This window comes from Lepidothrix coronata, unplaced genomic scaffold (assembly GCF_001604755.1).
Source record: "Lepidothrix coronata isolate B3197 unplaced genomic scaffold, Lepidothrix_coronata-1.0 Scaffold108, whole genome shotgun sequence".
Taxonomy (NCBI): domain Eukaryota; kingdom Metazoa; phylum Chordata; class Aves; order Passeriformes; family Pipridae; genus Lepidothrix; species Lepidothrix coronata.
In genome coordinates this window covers 1,393,161-1,409,011 of record NW_016690288.1, presented here as the reverse complement: position 1 = coordinate 1,409,011, position 15,851 = coordinate 1,393,161, and the positions used below count along the sequence as shown (strand labels likewise).

The window sequence follows — 15,851 nt, the reverse complement described above, 5'->3', positions numbered from 1 at the left end:
GGAGCTGAAGTTAAAAGGAGAGAGGGGGGAAAAAAGGGACCTCCCCGCTGGCCAGCAGTGTGCTGACTTTGAAGTCCTGGGCCATCTTTTGTGTCCCCCCCTCCGAGGGCCTTTAATCAGGACCTTTGCCTTGTCATTCGGGGGGGGACAAACCCGACACAGTTGGTGGGGTTGTCCCTGTGTGTGCCAGGAAGAAAAGTCTTTGTCAGAAATTTCCACTGACCCAAACACTTTGTTTCTTTGTCTCTCCCAGACAACGTTTGAACTAAAAAGGAGACCAAAACTCTTGTATGTGCTGACAGTATTTTAATGGGGAGCCCTGGTGACTTCTTGGAGCCTCCCTGCCAGGTCCAAGGCAGAGACAAGGCTTTTGGTCTGAAGGCCTCTTCAAATAAAACCAGCTCAGGCAGCTTTTTATAACCTTCTCTGTGTATGTCCTGAGCAATGTAATATAGAATATTGCAACCTGCTGGTAAGCAAAAATACTTAATTTTCATATTATGTAATGTTGTACAGAGAGAAGCTCAACCTGGTGAACACCTTACTTTTTGTTGTTTGCACAGTAGCGAGTTATAGATCAGCTAAAACTTCCTAAATAAATGGCCATAACCCCAAGCATCAGGCACGTTCCATAAATTTTAAAGAACCTGGAAGCACTAACATATCCCAGCCCCACTGTGCTGTGATGGACGGCACAGCCCCGGGGCAGCCGGAGTGAGGTGACACAGGGCTAAGGAGGAATGATCTATGCTCTGTTTTCTGTAGCACTTTACAGATGAACAAAATGCTCCACTGGAATGCTGCAAATTATCTTGAAGTTCAGGTTGCCAGTGTTTTACTCATGAAAAATCTACCTGAGCTACTTTTTAAAGAAATTTTTATGTATCTGTTACGGTCTCACTTTGCTATTGAAATATGTACAGCTGGACTCATAACTATGACTTTTATTCCTCAGCTAGAGGCATAAAATAGTACTCAGTGCTTTTTAAATGATGTAAAATATTTCTAAAATAACTCTTCCTTCCCAGTTAAACAAACATTATCTCCCTACCCATTTTTCCATTTGCTTTTTGATACGCTGCAGCTTTTTCCCTACATTAAATCAGTTCCTCTTTAGAAAAAGTGAATTCCTAAAAAAGGGGGGGAAATGAGAAGATTTTATAGGAACAAATGGATTAATAAGTAATGGTGATGAGATCTGGCAGCCTTTCTTAGAGGTGCATGTGGAGTAGAACATATTATCACAACAGGTTGAAGTTTTATCATGTCTCTCATGTATTATATTAGATTCTAAAAGCTCTCCTCCTCCAGTAATGCCTGGAATAATCCAGGCTGGATATGGATCAGCTGATTAACTGAGTCTCAGGAACAATAGCTCAGCTTTGATATAAATTTTACTCTTTTGGCTTCCTCTCCATGACCTCCCTATCATTAATTTGTATTTGTATTATTTTGTATTTGTCCCTTCCTTCTTGTAGAATTGAACACTTATTTTGAAGTAAAGGCCAAGCCTTCATCCCTGCAGATCCTTCAGGTGTTCCATCCCATTTATGAAGTGTTCCATTAGAACAGAAATAATCCTGCCTGCTCCCACTAACACAAAACAACGCACACAGTGTTGTGTGCAACAAGGCTGACACTTTAATTAATAATGGAGGGACTTTCCCCAGTTTCCCTGTGACTCAGCAGCCCGGGCTCTCACCAGCTTACCTGTGTATTTCTGACTGGTTTTGCTCTCTCAGTAACTGGTTCAGCCCTGCAAAGACTCTGTCCCTAATCCAGCCAAATTTATACAATGGTGCTCAAGTCTGAATGCCAGAGCAGCCCCATTAGCTTCAAAAGGGCTTTTTTTTTGCTGAAAGTTAAGCAGCTATTTAAGTGCTTTGCTAGCTTAGGGTCAAAGTGTGCAGCACCTTGTTGGACTGTGTCTTACCTACCTCCTCATTAAAGATACATCAGACCAGTTGGCTTGTCTTTATCAAGCAGAGAGGTGCAGCCAATTGACTCTATGTGACAGCTAAAAGTGAAGGAGATCAAGGGAGCTTGAGAGACAAAGAAGTTAGGTTTTGTTAGAATCCTAAATGAAAGGAAAATAGCGCTTGGCGAGCTATTGAAAATTGTTTCTTGTGTTAGAGGGATTTTATTTTCCGAGGACTTCAAATCAGGACTTTTGGAGAGATTTGGGTGTCTGGATGGAGGCTAGACTAGGGCAGAATCCATCTGCTTGTTTTGTTGTCGACCTTTCTGTTGTGAGTATTGTGACCTGAGCAATCTGCAATCCCGGGTAAGATGCACAAGACAATTGGGAGCCTCAAAGAAAGTATTAGTGAGGCTCTGGCATAATTTTGACAAGTGGGTTAGAAACAGCAAATTGCCTGATAGGCTTAATAGGGAGTGAAACTAGGCAGCAAATTCACAGCAAGAGATCAACTCTATGACTTGAGTCCATCTCCAGCATTTCCCAAATGATGACCAGGGAGAAGTTTTCCTTGTTTGGCTGCAACATTATCTTGATAGTTCTCATAATACAAATTATAAGGTCATTAGCATTTATATTTCTGTTAATGATGGCATGAAAAAATAGTTTGTTTTCAACACAGCACTGTGTCTGTGCTTTCTCTTGTGTGTAAGGTCAGGATGTGTCCGTGATGGACCCTTTGGTTCCACAGCAGAAAGCTGTGAGGTCCTGGGTGAAGTTCTGCTCTCATCAGAGATGAACAATAGATGAACCTGGGCAGCATTCAGTTTTTGGCACTACCTGCATTGGTCTTCTTTGATGTTACTCCCTTGGGGGGTGGGAAACAACTGTATCCTTTGTGACCTGTTCACTGTCCTGCCTCTTGGGTTGAAAGGAGACCCCTATCCAAAGTTTTTCCTGGAGCCCAAACAGTCAAGGGAGTGGGTGCAGGGGAGATGTGGCAACACCAGCCCACCAGGATGATTGCCAAGGTGTGTTTTTGGAGGTCCCAAAAGGTGGAAAAGAGGTAAGTTTTGTCCCTCAGGTGATGATGGCCCCTACTGCAGGGGCAGAGCTGGAGTCCCCCGAGGACAGCTGTGTTTTGGGCTGATTTGGGGCAATTTTCTTTTATTTGATGCCCATAACAGCAACCTCATTGTGAAATGAGAAGTCTCTCCTTCCCTGAGCCCGAGGTCTGCACAGTGAACTGCCCAGTTTCCTCCCACCACTTTTCCCCATAGGAGAAAACTTTTTCTACCTACACCTTCATTTCTGCATCCTGGAGCTTAAATGCAACTAGAAAATCCTTTTTTTTAATAAAAATCCAGCAGAAATGTAAACTGCAGGGTCATGTTTCCATTTACCCTTCCAAGGCCCATCAGGAGTAGCTGGGTGTTTCTGGTAGGCCCAGTTATCCAAGTGTTCTGCACAGCAAGGAAATATCCCCAGTGTTATTTTCAGGCTCAGTGAACTCCAGAATACATTTGTGATTTTTCCTGTGATGATGACATCAGGGTGGAAACACAGGTCTAAGGACAACAGGCAGCTTTCCTGCCACTGCTCATTTATTGGCTTTCTGAGAGCCACATCCTAAACACTTGGAGTATTAACATGATTTCAGCTCTTAAGTAAAACTAAAGGAGTCTTTTCATCTTCCCACTGAGTGGCAGGCTCCTTAAGTAGATCACAAGCTTTCTGCTGCTTTGTCTGAGTGAGGAGGAAAACTTTAATTGTTCCCATCTTCTAGTGCAGGTATTGATTAATTAAATGTATTAGCAAAGATCTTGGCCTACTTTTTGCACCATCAAACAAGTACTTAATGACTATATTACTGTGAAAATGGCATCGGTTTAAAGCACTGCAGAGGAGCCCCTTTGTACTTTGCTTTCGTTTGATTTTTTTTTTCCTTCTTAGCCCATTATGAACAATAAAGTTTCTCCTGTACCGTGATATAGCACATCAGGAGGGAGAGGAGGTGGAGAGGAGCTCTGAGGTGAGGGATCTGGACTGGGCCAAGCTGGAGCTGCGGCGCCTGGGCCGTCCCCAGGCAGGAGGATGTGCTGCCAGCTGGGGAGGTCTCTGCAAGTGCAGGCGGGTCAGCCAGCAAATGTTAGATGGGAAATCTGTGTAATTTACTGTAATTTACCATTTGGTGGGTAGAAATATTAATATGACTCACATGCTGAGAGGGAGAAGGCGTGTTTCCGAGGAACATAACTAATAGGTCTGTGCAAGATAAAGTACACTGCCTCCCACCTCATTTCATCTCCTTCCTCCTTTGGGTCCCATTTGTAGAATCTCACTTATTTTACACCCCTTTGCAGTTTTGTAGCTACCTACCAGCTACCTCCTCCCACCCCACAGCCCTGTGCCCACCAATCCATATCATGGAATCACAGAGTGGTTTGGGTTGGAAGGGACCTTAAAGCCCATCCAGTCCCACCCCCTGCCATGGGCAGGGACACCTTCCACTAGCCCAGGTTGCTCCAAGCCCCATCCAACCTGGCCTGGGACACTTCCAGGGATCCAGGGGCAGCCACAGCTTCTCTGGGCAACCTGTGCCAGGGCCTCACTACCCCCACAAGGAAAAATTTCTTCCTATATCCAGCCTAAGTCTACCCCCTTTCACTAAAGCCATTCCCCCTTATCATGTCATACACTGTGCATAAAGTGCCTGGGTTTTGCACACTTGCTGAGTGGCAAATCCACATGAGCTGCACTGATTCCCACTCACTGTAGGGCCCCATAACACACTTGGGGTTTAAATGCACCTTCTCATAGCCAGGGGTTCTTGGAAATCCTACCTTTTCCAAGCCTCCCAAAGCAACTGGACTCAGTCTTGCTCAGCCTCTCCAGTTTGCACCTAGCCAGGCTGTGATGTACTAAAGGTTTTACAGCACCTTGAGTGTTCATACAGAATTGTGAAGATCAGACACCAATTTGATGCTTTCAATCTTGATGCTTTTGTCCAACCTGTCTTTGCCTGTCCCTGCTAACATGTGCCAGCCAGGCTGGTGACCAAAGCCAAGCAGGGCTTCAGTGGCTGCAATGACAAAGCATTTCTCACTGCACAAAAAGAGTGTTATTGCAGAACACTTCATAATCTGTAAATTCGGAATTAAGGCTCTACATTTTATAGTACCAGTACTGGGAAGTCCCAGTCTGCGACTAAAATAAGCGCTGTGGTGACAATAACACTTGGGTTTTATGCAGTGCTGAAAGTTGAGGCACAGAGAAATTAAATGAGAATCCAACTGCCTTGGACACCAGGGAGACCATGAAAATATACCCAGAATACACCCACAGCTGGCTGCTAGTCCACAGCTGCTGGGCCACACTGAAACCTGAAATAAAATGCCTGTTAACCCACCTCTGCAGACAGGTGGGTTGGCAGCTCTGCTGCACGGGGGTGACTTGGGTGCCATGTTGGGGTGGGGGGAGTGGAGAAACACAGCTGAGCTGCTTAAAATAGCCAGGAAAGGACCCTTAGTCCTTTCTTGCCTTGTTCCCTTCACATTCACAAATGTTCATCTCTGTCTCTCCTTTTTTCCATCCTTCCTAGGGGCGATGACTGACAGATTAATATATGTCTAGCTACGTGTCTTAGAAATCAAAAGGAAGGTGCTGTCAGAATCGCCTGTCAGAAAATGAGATTAGGCACACTTGTCATTTGCTGAGGATTGCAGTCTTTCAGAGATAAGGTTGCATTTAATGAGTGTAAAAAGCCTCCTTGTGAAAAAGGGGGTGGTGCAGGAGAGAGAGAATGATTATTTTTCTGGTGTCAGCTGAGTGCTTTATCATATAACTTGATAGCGTGGCACCCTGGCAGGCACTGATAATGGCTGCTGGGGCTATTGCACCTCTTCAGCTGCTCTGCAGCTTCAAAAGTGATGACTTGTTACCTGCTTTTAAACTCTCCTTGGATGTCGAAACCCACTATCCTGAGGGAAAGAAGCAAAAGCATGTACAGTGTGTTTTAAAGAAAGACCTGTGAAAACACACAGCATAAAGGGAACGTGCTAAATGTATGGCCACTTTCCCCAGCAAACTAGAAAGAATACTCAGCGGGTTTCGGTGAAATATGGAACTTGTCTGACAAGTGAAGGATAACTAATGAGAAACAGAGCTGTATCCCACTGAAACCAATTGTGTTTTGTTATGGAAAATATTTATCAAGCTTTTTTTTTTCCATTTGTTGGTTCTCCTAACAGTGCCATAATAACTCCTCTCATGTATGTGATTCGGTTTCTCTCATAAACATCTCAGTTATTTAAATCTGCACTGGGGTGGGTGTTTTCTGGTTATCAATTGGACATTATCATCTTGTACATGAATATTTTAGGTGAATGTTTCATTCATCAAAGTAATGGTCATTCTTTTGCCAAGTTAACGTCTTTGCACGGTTTAGAAGCTGGCTAAAGGTACAGATTTATTGTTCATAATCTGCTATCTAAATATGAGCTGACAGTCAAAAATGGAATTTATCTGTTCAGCAGAAGAGCCCCTACATTAGCTACATGGTTTTGCAACAGTATTTCTTGCCTTGGCATACCTCTTTGAAAATTATCCTTGGAAGAAGAGATTTCTGTCGTATATTCTCCTCATCAAACGAGATGTGATTTTCATTATTTTGCTTGAATGTTACAAAATGAAAGAAATTACTTGATTGGTTTATGGTGCTGATTCAGCATTTTCTGGCCTAAAAATGACCTGGATGACAGAGTGGGATTCCAGCACGCAATAATGGATGCTTTATTTGGTGATAAGAAAGTCTCTTCTTCTGACTGAGAAGAAGAGAATGAAAAATATTTCTCTTATTAGGTGATTCAGTACCCAGATATTGACAGACAAATTAATTTGAAATACTTCTTCAGTTGCAGAACCTGCTAGCAGGCAGAAATTAGGGGAGGATAATGGCCACAGCTTTCAAGTGGTGCATTTATGAAGTGTACTACAGGAGTGCTGGTAGATGGGGAAGAATTTATATTTTATCTTCTTACCCAGTGATAGGATCTTATGTTCCAGGTTAGGCTGCAGCGTGGGAAGCAGCTCAAAGCCCAGCAAGGCCTCCAGGAGCTAACCCCTGCTCTGTCATGTATTTAGTACCTGGGAACTCAAACTACGGGAAGGATTACAGAGGAAGATATAAAATTATTGTAGTTTTTTACTGAAAATTATGGCCAAGAGTCAGTCTGGGGATTCTCGCTCTTCGTGGTTGTCAATGGGAAGGAAAGATGACACTGGTGTTCACTTCCAGGAGCAAACACTGGAGAAGCCTGTGGGAAAAATGGCTTCACACAGTAGGACAGTTGGGATTTCTCTTCGGTGCAGCAAATGGGTTCAGAAAATTATCCAACCTCTCCACGTGTGCAAATCTGGGCTAAATTCTGTCCTTGGAAGCAGTGGAGACCACTTAGTATTTTATAGGGCCAAGCTGTAAGGAGAGGGAAGAGAGAGCAGCCCTATTGTTCCCTGAGCCCCACTTTTTATCTTTGTTTCCATTTGAAACCCTAATCATAAAACTGCCTGCAGAGCAGTTGCCTTGCTGTTCCTCTAAATGAGAATTCCAGCTTTTATGCTAATTCAGTTTCAGGTTTCTTTGAACCTGCAGTTTATGGGCCTCTGCTTAAAACTGCAATCTGTTCTGCATAAAAGAAGGGATTACAAACGGGTTTAGTTTTGCGAATGCTGCAGAAAAATAAAAAATAATAAAAAAAAAAGTTGCACTGTCATTAATATGCTCTCGCCAAAGTTTTGTGCTCTGTCAAATGAAAAGCGTTATTACATGGAGACTTAGCCAGGGATGTTCTACATCCAGTTTCCTTCTCAAAGGGGTATTTGCTGTTTGTGTCACCCTTTCCCCACAGGAGTGCTCTGTCCCTGCTGGAAGGGGTGGAAGGAGCACCAGGAGCACCCGCCCCAGGGCCAGGCTGCACACAAACATCCCTGCCCAACCCAGCAGAACCCGCCCTCACCACCAAGTACTTTTACTGGCATCTGTCATGACCTTTTCACAGCCTAACCCAGGGGTGATTTCGCCGTTGTCGAGGTCACTGTTGAGAACAGGTCCTTTTCTTGAACCTCCTAAAGTGTTGAGTTTAAGTACCTTCTGGTTGGGACATTGCACCGTGGCTTGTGTTCAGGGTCATAAACCTCTCCTGATAGCTCCATAAATTGTTTTCTTGGGGAAAAGACCCTGCATCTCCTACCCAGTAATGGACAAAATCATGTCTGTTTTCAGAGCATTATGGAGGACTTTATAAGGCACAATAATCACGCTCCAAACTCAGACACTGTGCTGTCTTCTGGGAAGGTTAGCAACTTAATGGAAATATAAATGTTTCCAGGCTTTGACAGAATACCAAAGAATTGGAATATCCAGTTTTCATGTTGCCAGGAAAAAAAGCTGCAGAACCTTCCAGGTGAGGTGAGGTTTGCCATGAATAATTTAATCCAATATAATCTGCTGTAATTTCAATATTCGTTTGGTCCTTGTGCCAGAGATGGGTAATTCTTCTTTGGAATTACTCTATGACTTGGAAACGAATGTCTGCTTCCCTGCCTGCTGTCTGGGCAGCTTTAGGTCATTTTTATAAAATACTTGGATCTGAAAACCTCTTCCAGAGAGTGAAAGATCTTGAAATTACTTTTGATCCAAGTTCAGTGCACTTCATTTGGCTGTTGTCGTGGCAGAAACAAATGTCGACGCTGACAGAGACCACAGACAGATGAAAAAAATCCTGGCAAAGTCCCACATAGATAAGAGACAGAAGGTTTCAAAAGCCTATCCAGGCATAACCTAAAACACAGGAAAATATTGCTGTCAGGAAAAGGGGAAGCTTAATCCAAAGGCCATTGAAATCACTGAGGGGAGAAGGGATCCCTTTGATTTAATTTGGCTTTGGGTGAATTTCCAAACTCCAAATTTCTCGTTCAGAATTACACAACACATTCCGTGCATGTATAATGTTGTAGCAGGAAAACAGAGGTCCTCAACTTGTCTCTAAGGCACGAATAATGAACATAATGAGGCCCAGAGCCCTGCCAATAAACCCTCACAGCCCCAGGGAGATGGGCAGGTAAATGCATTTCTGATTCTGGGTATGCTGAGATTTCAGGTGTGGCATGTGGTTAACGTTGGAAAAATCCAGTACAGACAAGTCTGTAGTTTAATCCGGGCTAAATTTATCAAATTAAAGTCTTGTGAGGAGCCTAGGCTTTAATTAGACCTGTTCTTACCATGTCAGGATGTGGAAAGTCTTGACCAAGGTGCTCATAGAGTGTATGAGCTGCCACACCTTGGTATTGTGCGTTTAATTCCTCGTCCAGGTACGGCCTCACTGTCAGTCCCAGAGAGCTCCAGTTGTTGTACAGAGAACACTCTGCCAGTTTATTGCCTTTATTAATTTATTTTTGGTGGAGACTGGAATCTGCACTCAAACCATCCATTTCCTTTGCTGAGCTCTGAAATAGCTGATGGGCTGCAATGGCTTTTGGCCACTGTCCACTGTTGATTTCAGAGAACAGACCTGAAGACACCTCTGTTGGGTTCCTAGAGGAGGAGATGGAAACCACCTCTCTGATGGCACAAGATTATCTTTGCAATGTATATTTATTAGATGTAAATATACATGTATTAAAGGCAAAAACCTGTGCAATTTTAACAGCCAAAATCCATGCTCAGTTATGCTGTGGAAATCTAGGGATAACCCTGCTGAGGTGGACAGCCCTGGAGAACTCGTTTCCATTGCTATAACCAGGATCTGAGGTTTGCCACAATTCTTTCAGTTTGGCCACAATTCTTTCATTTTCCAGCGGAGACCATTTGCCACAGTTTTAGCCAAGCGTTCCCACTGTGGATCAGCCATGTCAGGAAAGCACTGTGGTGTCTGCAGCCACAGGCTGAATGTGGAGCTGTGGTGGGTGCCTCTGTCTCTTGTTGATCTTCCCATGCAGCTGCCCCAGCAGAAACCACCACAGTCAGTGGAACTGTACCTCAAAAAAGACTCTTGGAGAAGCCGCTGAGAGGGAAAACTGTTCTTAAATGGATCATACAGTGGTGGAATGAGGAACTAATGGGAAATTATTTGCATAAAATCCTGCAGTTCTACATCAGTAGTTGGTCAGAAGGTGTTCTAATGAGTTTTTCCTTAAGTATGGCTCTTGTGCTCGTGTGGACAGTTCAGACCATGCTTTCCCCATTCCCCTCACGCTGTGGGGTTTGCTGTGGGCAGGGCCACCAGAGCCACTGCAGCGTGGCCATACCCTGGTCACTGTGACACTGCTCGGGGACAGCTCAGAGCCACACACACACACCTCGGTGCCCCAGGGCCAGGAGAAGGGCAGTCCCTCATCATCTCACATCATCCCTGTCCTCGAGGTGAGCCTGGAGTGGACCAGGACATAAACGTGTCTTTCCGAGCTCCCACTGGATTTTAGGTGTGTAAGTCTTCTCCTGGCTCAGGTGAGGCCAACCAGGCAGCCACAGCTCTTGCTCTGCTCTTGTTTTCTGGCTGGTGTAGGTAGTTCCCATCTTTTCCTTAGGAGAGCTGAGCTCTGCCACAGGGGTTGGGTGAGTTGGTCTTGTCAATCCTATTTCTGAGGATTTATCTCAAATCCAAGTGTAACCCGCACAAGTTTAATTCCATTAGCACTTCTAGCCCAGTATTGGTTTGAAACCCATTTCAAGATTTGAAACCTTGAAAACACCCTCTGGGCAAGGCCTCATGAGCCCATAAGCCCTCTCTTTGCACTTATCCCTTTCCCAGGAAACATCTTGCCATATGTGGCTACTGTGCCAATGCCATAACTGCCTCTCGTCTTCCCAGGAAACACCATTTGGCTCTGACTGCCACGCTCCAGTGAATAATCATCTATACCATCGTGTATCTGTGTGTTTATGCTCCGTAGTGGCTCTTACTAATGTTGTGCTGTGCTTAAGGAAAACCTACAGCGAGTAGGAAATCCACTGCCCGTCCACAACAATGTTCAGCGCTGGGAGCAGTCAGGCGAGCCTCTGCACGGGGGGTCTCGGGGAGTCACCACAACTCAGAGAGCAGCCTGAGGTCCCCGCCAGGCCGCCCTGCCTGCAGCCGAGGACATTGCTTTTTTTTCCCAGTTACAATAAAAAAAAAAAATTAAATTTCCGTTTAAAAACAAACAAAAAAATTGCTAAATGCAATACGATGTTTTTGATAGTGTTTTCTCCCGCGGAGCTTTAGCGACTGATGCTCGTGTGCGTGTGTGCCCTCATCCCGAGGGCAGCGGGGACCGTCCGGCTCCGCATCCGCCGCGGGTCCCTTCGCACCCCTCGAGGAGCATCCCCGCGTCTCCCGGCGGCTCCTCCGGGCCGGCAGAGCCGCGGACGGGGATCGCGGCTCCCGCGGAGCCTCCCCCGCCCCGGGCCGGGCCGCCCCCGCCGCGGGGACCCGTCGGAGAGCGGGGCGGGGCGGGGAGAAGGCGGAGCCGGCGGGCGCTGGGAAGCGGCTCCGGGAGCGCCGCGCAGTGCGGAGCGAGCCCGGGCTCGGCGGAGAGGGGTCCGGGGGCACCGCATCCCCATCCCGGCCCGGCGGAGCGGCCGCCCCCGCGGGGATTACAGGCTTGCGAGGCTGTTCCGGAGGAGCCGGGGCCGCTGCGTCTCCCCCATGGAATTCACCTGAGCGCGGCCGCGGCGGGAGAGGGACGGCGCCCGGAGGGAGCTCGCTTCGGCTCGGGAGAGAGAGGACGGGCATGACTTTTTAACCAAAACAAAACCAATCACCCCCTCCCCTAGAAAAAACAGGGAAAAAAAAAAAAAAGACAGCGGAAGAAAAAAACCGAAAAAGCCGCCCGAAGGAAGGAAGGGACGCGCTGGACCCGCGGAGGGAGGGAGGAGGCGCCGCGGCCGCACCGCCCCGCACCGCCCCGCACCCGGAGGTGCCGCCGCTGCCCCGGCCGCCGCCGCACATGGTTTTCTTTGTCCTGCTGCTGCTCCATTAAGAGCTCCCGCTCCGCGCCCGCCGCGCTCCCCGCACACCCCCGCACGCCCCGCTCCTCCCGGGATCCATCTTGCGGGAGCGGGGGAAGGGGTCGGCGGCCCGGGAAGGATGCCCGCCCGCCCGGCCCCCGGAGTTCGCCCCCCGCGGAGGATTAGTTGGGGTTTGGCTGCGGGACGCTGAGAGAGCCGCGCTGGGATCGGGAGTTCCCGCACACCGCCCGCCCCTCCCGCACCGCCATGAGCCGCGGGCCGGCAGCCCCGCCGAGCCCCCGGAGCGCAGGTAACGCGGGGACGGGCGGGGGGCTCCGTGCGGGCCCCCCCGGATGGAGGGAGGGATGGAGGGAGCGGCCGCCTCTCCCGGGCACCCCCGGCCGGGATGAGGGGCGCGGAGGGGCCGCGCTGGCTGCGCGGGCAGGTGCGGGGCCGGTGCAAGTGCCGCGCCGTGCCAGCAATGAGTCAGGCTGCGCCGTCTGCACAGGAAATATTTTAGTCATACGTCCCCTTGAATGGCAGCGCATTCCTTGGTGAGGCAAAAAATACTCTTTAGGTCTTTTTTTTTTTTCCGTGCGGTTTGTTGGGTTTTGGTTGTTGTTTGGGTTTTTTTTTTTTTTTAGCCCAGGGTTTGCTGAGTTGTTTCATTTCGCGGTGAAAAGGATTAAGCTGCGCTTGGTAACAAGGGGATTTGTAAGGGAAAACGGCCGAAGTGCGAGGAAGGGAACTGTGTGTCGCCAGCTCCGGCTCTGTCTGTGCAGGAGCCGGGGAGAAGGGCCCCGAAACCGGGGGGGCTCGGAGGGCAAGAACACCCCGGATAGCCCGGGGCGCCCGACCCGGCGCTGTCCCCAAATATCACGGTGCCAGCAGACACTGTCTGCTCATCTGCTGCTCAAGGAAGACCTGGAAAGATCAGGATAAAGGGGAATGAAGAGAGAGTTGCACTTGGCCGGTGTAAGGGAAGGGATAGCCGAGCTCCTCCGCCGCTTAAACATCCACGTTTGGCCACATCGCACCCGCCGTGGACATAAAGGCACTTTGTTGTCTCCGCAGATCCCTGTCAGTACAGAGCAGGGTTTAGGTCAGCACTGCACAGGCACTGAATTTCATCCATCTGAGATAGTGCTGAGTCGTTGTGGATTTTTAAATTAATTTGGCTTTTTGTTCCTTTAGCGTTGTTGCGTGATGTGACTGCCTGACTGTGGAAAAATAAGAGTTGCATGGAAATTGATACGCTGTCTGTCTGCTGGCAGAGATTGTATTCGCCTCTGTATCACTGGTTCCTCACCCTAATTGCTATTTTGTATTTAAAACCCAATTTTTAAATAACGGAACAGGCAGGCAAAGTTCCATCTCACCATTTGAGCCAGTGTTTGGGTTCAGGTTATTTTTATGGTAACGCAGGCAAAGGGGTTCTTTCAAGTTGCTCTTCCATTCGGTTGTGTGTGGTCAGTAATGCAAAATGAGATTCGCTCGTGGAAAAGCTTTGTCTTTGTAAAATTGCTCCTTTTTTATGTATGTTGTATGGATAATCATCCCCGGGCAGGCTGTGTTGTGCACCACTTATGTCCAAGATGTGCCACTTCCCGGTGTCACAGCACGGTTTGTGACTGGTTTATATGATAGCACAGGAAAAGGTTTCACCTGAAAAACCATGACTTAAAGACAATCTGTTGGTTTACACTTGGTGTTAGAGCAAACTTCATAACAAGATGTTTTCCTCTTTGTAGTGCTTGGAAAAATCAAGTAAATATGCAACTTAGAGCTTCCCTGTGCTGTTTTGTTTTGAAACGGTAAAATAAAGTAATAGCTGAAACTGTAAGAAGTTTGTTTGGTTTATAATATTGAATTTTCTTTCTAAAAAGAAGGACTCATTCGGAGAGTTTTGACTTCAGAGAAAAGCTGCATTTGAAAAGACAACAACAGCTGAAATTCACTGGAAAAGATTATTTTTAAGCAGCCTGATTGGCAAGAGTAGGAAAGCATTGAGCCTCTTGTTGGACTAATACTGGGCTGTTCTTTAAAGCACATGGCCTTCTTGATCTCTTCAATTTGTGCATTATTCACATATTTTCATTAATTTAGAGAAAGTCGTCACTGCGTAATAAATCCATCATTGGGTAATAAATCCAGTGTTTACAAGGTATTTAATCGAGACAAAATGCACCAGCTCAGCTTTTAAATAAGCCAAGCGGTAATCTAGTAAAATCTGTCTAGAAGTCTGAAAAAGAATAAAGCTATTTTTAACAATTAATCGTAGAAATCTTGTCTGTCGCTAACTTGAGGGCAAACAAATTATTTCGGTGTATTGCTGCACTGCAATACACAGTCTGAGCCGGGTCTGCTTATTTATCGGGAGTTTCACAGGGAAGTTTTTAGTGCAGTCGAGATAGCGAACGTCTATGTTGCTTGTCTGATGGTTTTTATTTGGTTCTGAATTGAGAAATTCCTCCCCTTTAATAAAAAAAAACCCACACAGCCTGCTTTCCAAAGAGTGCTTTTAATTATTTTTCCTGAATCCAGCACGAAAACAGTTTCTAGGAAAAAACTAAAATTTTTCTTGAGTGTTGCGTTTTAACCCTGGTTTTGGAGTGTTTTGTTACTGAGCACATTTTCCGTGTATTTTCCAAAAGCAGCCTGTCTCTCACGGGGCTGGATCCCAGCTCCAGTCCCGAATCAAAGAGCATTTGTGGGCGCAGAGGAGGGAGAAGTTTAGGCTGTAGCTGGATATATCGTGTATTGTGTGTGTGTGCCCAAACATAGCTGCAGAAACTTAGGGGTTTGTGCTTCTGGGCTCAGGGTGTTTGTCAAATGAACATTTCCAGCGTTACCTTCCCCGTCTGCTTTTGTGCTGTTTTGAGTTTCAACGTTTTTTTGTGAAACCCAGGCCAGGCTTTTTATAGCAGGTAAAGAGCTGAACTGGCGCGTTGGCACACGAGCAGCGGGAGTAGGCGGGGTGCTAACACAATATTAGGAGGAAAAGCCTCCATGGATAAAGGTGTCTTGATGAAAAAGAAAAGGTTTATTAGATGACACAGAGCTTGGTGTGAAGATTCAGTTATTCAGAGGAAGGTGAATCCGACGTGGAAATTCTGATCCTAAATACGAACATGCTCTTTCTTTTTGAAAGAGCTGGTAGCAGCAGTTGATGAAATTACTAACCTAAGTTATCAGCAGTGCTTTAAAGGTGGTAAAAATCGAGTGTTGCCACAGTAGGGATACCAAAAATACTTTAAAAATTGATTTAGAAATCTGCAGTTCTGGAAATCCCCAGAACTGGGCTGTGTGATTCCAAATCGTGACTCTCCTCCATCGCGAAGTCATTGTCAGAACGTGTTGGATAACGGCAGCACAAAGATCCAGTTTCCGTGCAGCTAATGTTGAAGAAAAACCCCATTTCTTTCTGAAATAGAAGCTTTCCAAGGAAATCTCTGCACTGCAGGGCGGCGAAGCACAGCCAAACAGCACCACCTCATGGACACGGCCCCGGAGCCGCCGCTTCCAGCGCTCCTGGTTTTGTCTCCTGATTTGTTTCCCTAAACTATACATTCCTCTGCCTGTGTATAAATACACCGCCGTGCCTTTGGAAATCTATCACTGCTACAAAACGTAACTTTTTTTTTTGTTTGTTTTTATTGGTCTTTCAGGCATCTGATGCCAGCTCTGAGAAACTGTTCAACGCTGTCACAAATAAAGGTAAGGCTGCAATTCACATCCCAAACAGATTTTTTTTTTTTCTTTCCCCACACGTTTCTTTTCATGGCAATTTCAATGGGAGATGAAATGTAACTTGTCTTGCAGAAATGTCGCAATCAGCTTGTTAGTGCTTTTTATGTTTCTCTGGGTTTCAGACGTGTTCTGTATGCTTGGTAATTGCTTTGCTTAATATAAAATATAGGCTTTAAATAATGCATTGCCTGCCAGGTC

The 15,851-nt window shown here is 46.4% G+C and overlaps 1 protein-coding gene across 1 annotated transcript in view; it reads left to right on the top strand.

Moving 5' to 3' along the window:
• The window catches only part of AUTS2 (autism susceptibility candidate 2), a 777,042-nt gene that overhangs the window by 690,458 nt on the left and 70,733 nt on the right, over positions 1-15,851 (top strand). The window contains exon 6 of the mRNA XM_017824040.1: positions 15,572-15,620. Coding sequence (XP_017679529.1) covers positions 15,572-15,620 — 49 coding nt within the window. The remainder of the gene's footprint in view (positions 1-15,571; positions 15,621-15,851) is intronic.